Genomic DNA, 6,256 nt, shown 5'->3' on the forward strand with positions numbered 1-6,256 from the left:
TCTAATAACACTTTATAAATCATAAGAGTTTCTGAAAAACTTTACATAATTGTCAACTTTCACTAAAAATATATATATTTCTCAGCCTCTGCAGCAGATGGAAACATGAAATGTAAAACATCTTTGGCTTTTACTGAAAATTACTTTAATTTTCCCTAATGTTCATTAAAAAAGAAATACAAAATCAATAAAAAAACGAAATAGAGACATTTATGGAATTCACAATGATTTGGTTTTATTTCCTTTGATTATAATTTAGATTTTTAATGAACATAAGGGCAAATGAAAAGTAATTTTCAGTGATAGCCAAAGGTTTAAGCTCTCAAATGTTTCTTTTAGTTTGTTTGTATATATCTGCTACAGAGGATGATAAATAAATATATATAGCAACAAATGACCCAGACGTGTTCCCAGCATGAGTGTTATAACAACGTACAGTATAGTAATGTTTCATGAGTGTTATAACAACGTACAGTATAGTAATGTTTCATGAGTGGTATAACAACATACAGTATAGTAATGTTTCATGAGTGTTATAACAACGTACAGTATAGTAATGTTTCATGAGTGTTATAACAACGTACAGTATAGTAATGTTTCATGAGTGGTATAACAACGTACAGTATAGTAATGTTTCATGAGTGGTATAACAACGTACAGTATAGTAATGTTTCATGAGTGGTATAACAACGTACAGTATAGTAATGTTTCATGAGTGTTATAACAACGTACAGTATAGTAATGTTTCATGAGTGGTATGTATAACAACGTACAGTATAGTAATGTTTCATGAGTGGTATAACAACGTACAGTATAGTAATGTTTCATGAGTGGTATGTATAACAACGTACAGTATAGTAATGTTTCATGAGTGTTATAACAACGTACAGTATAGTAATGTTTCATGAGTGGTATGTATAACAACGTACAGTATAGTAATGTTTCATGAGTGGTATAACAACGTACAGTATAGTAATGTTTCATGAGTGGTATAACAACGTACAGTATAGTAATGTTTCAAACACACAAAAGGTTTTGGACTCCAGCTTTAACCCATTCAATCCGGGAACACATCTGTGTCATTTTTACATTTCTTTGGCTATTCAAGAATAGCAGATCTACAAGCTCCTAGTGCGGCACTCTATGAGCTTGTAGATCTGCTATTTTTGAAAAATCTTGAAAATGTATATATATATTTAAAGAGAATATTTGTAACTTAAATGTTTGTTTTGTTCCAAGGGGGTCCCTGGAACAAAACATGTTGAGATGGGGGTCCCTGGCCAAATACATATCTAAAAATGTTTTCTAAATCCTAACAGTATGTTGCTATATCAGTGGTGCTCAACAGCTCATCTAGAAGCTCACAACACGACAGATTGTGAAACCTTTCCATAATGTTTGAACATTTGTATAATGTTCGCCTATTGACATGGTCAAAACATCGGGAGCTACATAGTTGCTGATATCGATATCGTCCTAAAATGTAATATACTGATATATTGCTCAGGCTCTAGTGCTAATGTGTCTTGTTCCATGTTAAATATTACCTCTACATGCTGTAGAACATTGGTAAATGATTCATATTTATACACACACACACACACACACACACACACACACACACACACACACACACACACACACACACACACACACACACACACACACACACACACACACACACACACACACACACACACACACACACACACACACACACACACACACACACACACACACACACACACACACACCAAGCTTTTCCACTTAGCATCATTCATGTTTTATTTCGCCAGAGTGGTTTTGTGTGTGTTGGCAGGAACTGCTGACACCTCTGTGTCTTTATATTCCTCTAGAGAAGAGGAGAGGAGAGGAGAGGAGAGGACACATGTTATGTGGATGTATGGTGTTGTACTGTTTCTAATGTCATCTATGCTGTCTAATGACAACAGGCTACATTGATGAGGTGATAATAACTATACTCTCTCATCATGTTGTTCTTGTACATGTACCTGCTCCAGTGGTAAAGGGAGCTGGTTGGGGCTGGTGGTGGGGGCAGCCTCACACGTTCCTGTCAAAGTGACAAATATCAAATATGGGCGATGTCTGATGGAAACCTCGTACGGACAAAACCGTTACCTTTCAGGAGATGGCAGAAAGCACCTGCGTTCCAATGGATTAAATGTATCATTTAGTCACAAGCTCTTGTTTACACTTTTCATTGGTTCTATATTTATCAAACCCACAGACACACAAAATCCTCATCAATTTCAAAATAATAATCTGTCTACAAGCTCACCATGTGATGCGTTGTGAGCTTGTAGTACGGCTATTTCTGCTACTTTTTTGTTAACACTCCTGTACAACAAAATGGGGAATTAATTTACCAACAAACATAAAGAGATACAAGGTTTCTGCCAGACAGCAACGATATACACAGATGCAAAAAGACAGACAGACAGACAGACAGACAGACAGACAGACAGACAGACAGACAGACAGACAGACAGACAGACAGACAGACAGACAGACCTCCTCTTCCTCTGGAGCCATGTGAGGTCACTTCTCCTTAGAGGTGGGGAGGGCTGGTGTGGATGGTGTCTTCTCCTCACATTCCTGTCAAAGTGACAAACATTAGGGGCGCTCGGGTGGTGCAGGGGGTAAAGTACCACCACATCCACAGTGGTGCATCCGGCCGGGGGCGAGCGTATACCGTATATGAATAACTGTCCAGTGTAGTGTTCAAGGGGAGGGAAGCCGGGTGAGGAGTTTGATCTTTGTTGCTGTATTTCTACAATCTGTGGCAGGACTCGGAGCATGGGGGGGGGGGCACTGGGGGGCTCCATCCTCCCGGTGGGGGCTCCTTACTGGCAGGTGAGCCAGTAGGGTACAACGGCAGTGTGCCCTACACAGAAATGTGTGAGGAGGAATTAATTGGCGTATTTACAAAATTGGTATGAGGGGGGGGGACCCCATGCCTCCCTGCTTGGCACTCAGTTACCATGTGCTCATGTTTGAAATAATACCACATCAGCATCAAGGGTTGGATTGGGCGCCTCGCGCTACATAAACAGGAGAGAGACTCCTGCCCTATGGGCCACAGATAAGAAGATAGACAGAGGGAGGAGGGAGAGTGCTAGGAGAGGGTGAGGCCTGCTGTCTCTTCCTCTTCCCGGAGGTGAATGCAAGAGAGGGCATCATCACACGTTCCTGTCCAAGTGACACATATTAAATATATACACAAAAAGACTGACAGACAGACAGAGGAAAATACAGAGAGACTCACCTCATCCTTCTCTTCCTCTGGAGCTGACTGTTGCTTCCCCTTAGAGGTGGTCGGGGCTGATGTGGAGGACGTCTCAACGTGTTCCTGTCAGTGACAAATATTAACCACTTAAACACTCTTTACTTAGTAAACTAATATACAGTAGTGTTTTTTTTTCTTCTGTTCTTTTCATCGTTTGCCCCCTTTTGCTCCCCGATTTTAGTTGTGCCAATTAATTCCTCCCACTGCTTGCTAGCCTGAGACCAGACGAATCTGCAAGTGCAAAAATAATTTGCACTCTGCGATTTGGTAGTCTGGCTACGCCAGGCTAACTGCTTGCCACTGTTGTATTTCATCTGATTTTGGTAAAATAAATACAAGTAATCACAATATAACTTAAACCCAGGATATACACATAAAAGCGTAAATAAAACACTTATTTCCAATGTGGTCCTGCAACATAAAATCTAAATAAATTGTCCAATGAAATGTAGGCTACCATACTGGCTCACCTGCTGGCTCACCGGATCTACTATTTCATAGCTAGTAGATTGGCTATTATTGGCGAATGTTCCCCCAGAATAGCTTGAGGTTCAAGTGGTTAAATGAATGCACCTGGGTGTATGAACCCTGTCTGCAGAAGTATCTGCACTGCAGCCAACTCCATACGTTGACCTTCGTTACAAGGAACCTTTTGCGTCTGTTGCGCCAAGGACAGCCTGACATAATGATAACTGTGTCTCCATATCGGTATGCAAATAAAACGGTGCAGAGTTGACAGATGTGGACATCGCACAACTCTGTGAAAGCGCTCGCTTGGGTGGTGAGTTGGTGACTCGCTCAGGCACACCTGGCAGAGATAAAGTCCACTTCTGACGGAGTGCCTGCCTTGTAACTTGTTTTTGATTTTTGTTAAAATAAGTGTTAAATAGCTCTATATTCTAATAGTAATCATTGCTACTGTATGGAGTGTTCAGTAACAGGGGTCTCCCCGTCTCTGCAGCTCGTTAGTAAACAGAAAATGCATTTTCAGGTTGGGATACCAATTCAACAGTATAGAGAACTCATAGGATAAACAACTGAAATTGGAAGAGATGAAACAAAAAATAACAAAAAAAGAAAAACACTATAAAATTGAAGCTGATATATGGATAGGCTCTCCTGATTGAAAAAAAGAGAAAGTATTTTCTGTTTACTAAAGTGCAGGAGAGACGAGGAGACCGCTGTTACTGAACAAACACAAGCATAAAAGGAGAGACTCACCCCTTCCTGTTCTTTCGTGCGGGAGGCACTGCATGCCTCCTTCAACCGGTCGTTCACCTTCATCAGCGATTCTCTGTCCGTTTGTTATGCCCCTGTAAAAAAACGAGGAGAAAAAAAGAGAAAAAAGTAGAATATGAAATAGGAAAAACACTCCTGTCAAAGTTCTAAAGCCCAGTATATCTAAATTAATTATAATAAAAAGGTTTGAAAAACAAAATAAAAAAAACTCTTTATAATGACTAATTATAGATAATAAAAAAATAATAATTACAGTTCACAGATCCCATAACAAAATCCTCCGCTAAAAGTCAATCCAGGGGGGTTGCAACCAGGTGTTTACCATCAAAGTCATTATTAATCAAAAAGGTTTGTCCTTTTGATACAGGGTCACGTTAACTGGTCGCAATAATACTCACAGTCTGATGCATTGATTTGCAACGGCCTGGTGTTGGTGGTAAAACAAATTCCAAACATTGTTCCTTTTCTGGCCTCTCTTTTTTTTCTCCCCTTCCCCACTGTCCTCCGCTCTTCTCCTCCCTCCCTTTATTCGAACCAAGTAGAAAAGATAATGTCCAGATAGTTTGATGAGTTGATTTGCAGCGGCCTGGTGTTGGTGGTGAAAAGAGTTCCAAACATTGCGTTCTTTTCCTGTCCTTTTTTTTTCCTCTCCCTTCTCCACCCACCCCACCGTCCTCCGATCTTCTCCTCCCTCCCTAAAATCGAACTAAATAAAGAAAATAATGTCCAAATCTGTGCAAATAAGGAGGGGGAAAAAATAAAAAATAACTATCTAAATCTGTCCGGTTATAAAAAATAAAGTTAATGTCTCTTTCCACTTGAGGTCCCAATCTTCTTGTTAAAAAAATGTAACGAAAAATTGTGAAAGGTTTAAAAAAGAAAGAAAGAAATATATCTGTATTAAAATGGGGGGGAAAAAGAAAAAACCTGGATTAATGCTTTTGGCTCTTCTCAGGGTCCATTGGGGATGCGGTAGAATCCATGGTTATTCAAGCGTCTTCATAAATGTTGTTGCTTCTTCTGGAGAGACAAAAGTGATGTCCTTTCCTTTCCATGTCACACATAATACAGCTGGTGAACGAAAAGTAAATGGAATATGTTTTTCTGAGAGCTGTTTTTTTATTGAGACAAACTTCTTGCGCTTCTGGTAGGTTTCTGTAGGCCAATCCGCTGAGATAAAGATTTTATCCTCTTTGTAGAATAAGGAGCTGGATTTGCTCGCTTGAATGGCTAAACGTAGGGTTGTCTCTTTCTCTCTGAGGTAGAGAAATCTGGCAATCATGCTTCTTGGTCTTTCGTCCCCATCTCGTTATGCTCCAAGTCGATGTGCATATTGTATTGTCAGCTTAGGGGGCTTGTCTTTACCCAAAATCTCTGGCAAAGTTTTTTCCAAGAAGCCCTCCAGCTCTCGGGTTCCACAGCTTTCAGGAAAGCCGTGAAATCTGAGGTTATATCTGCGATTTCTGTCCTCCATATCGATCACTTTTAATTCCAGCTTTTTAATTATTTCACCTTGGATTTTCACCGTGTCCCTCGTCGTCACGTTGGCGTCCTCTTCATTACTCACTCTTTGTTCAATCTCGGTCATTCTCTTTCCAAGTGCAGTAATTTCGTTCTGAACTTTTTTGACCTCTGTGATTACATTTTTTATTTCTGCAGAAATGTTTTTATTTCCTTGGCGCATTTCAGCCAGCAGCAATGGTAAATCGA

The 6,256-nt window shown here is 40.0% G+C and overlaps 1 protein-coding gene across 1 annotated transcript in view; it reads right to left on the reverse strand.

Annotated features, from left to right (window-relative positions):
* Window positions 1-4,591, reverse strand: part of LOC308074634 (striatin-3-like) — a gene marked incomplete at its 5' end in the record, with an annotated part of 32,550 nt that extends 27,959 nt beyond the window's left edge. Inside the window, 5 exons of the mRNA XM_080414141.1 lie at window positions 1,831-1,852; window positions 2,013-2,071; window positions 2,564-2,798; window positions 3,287-3,370; window positions 4,529-4,591. Coding sequence (XP_080270267.1) covers window positions 1,831-1,852; window positions 2,013-2,071; window positions 2,564-2,798; window positions 3,287-3,370; window positions 4,529-4,591 — 463 coding nt within the window. The remainder of the gene's footprint in view (window positions 1-1,830; window positions 1,853-2,012; window positions 2,072-2,563; window positions 2,799-3,286; window positions 3,371-4,528) is intronic.
* Between the last annotated feature and the right edge of the window lie 1,665 nt (window positions 4,592-6,256).

This window comes from Gymnoscopelus braueri (assembly GCF_963280865.1).
Source record: "Gymnoscopelus braueri genome assembly, chromosome: 19".
NCBI classification, from domain to species: Eukaryota; Metazoa; Chordata; class Actinopteri; order Myctophiformes; family Myctophidae; genus Gymnoscopelus; species Gymnoscopelus braueri.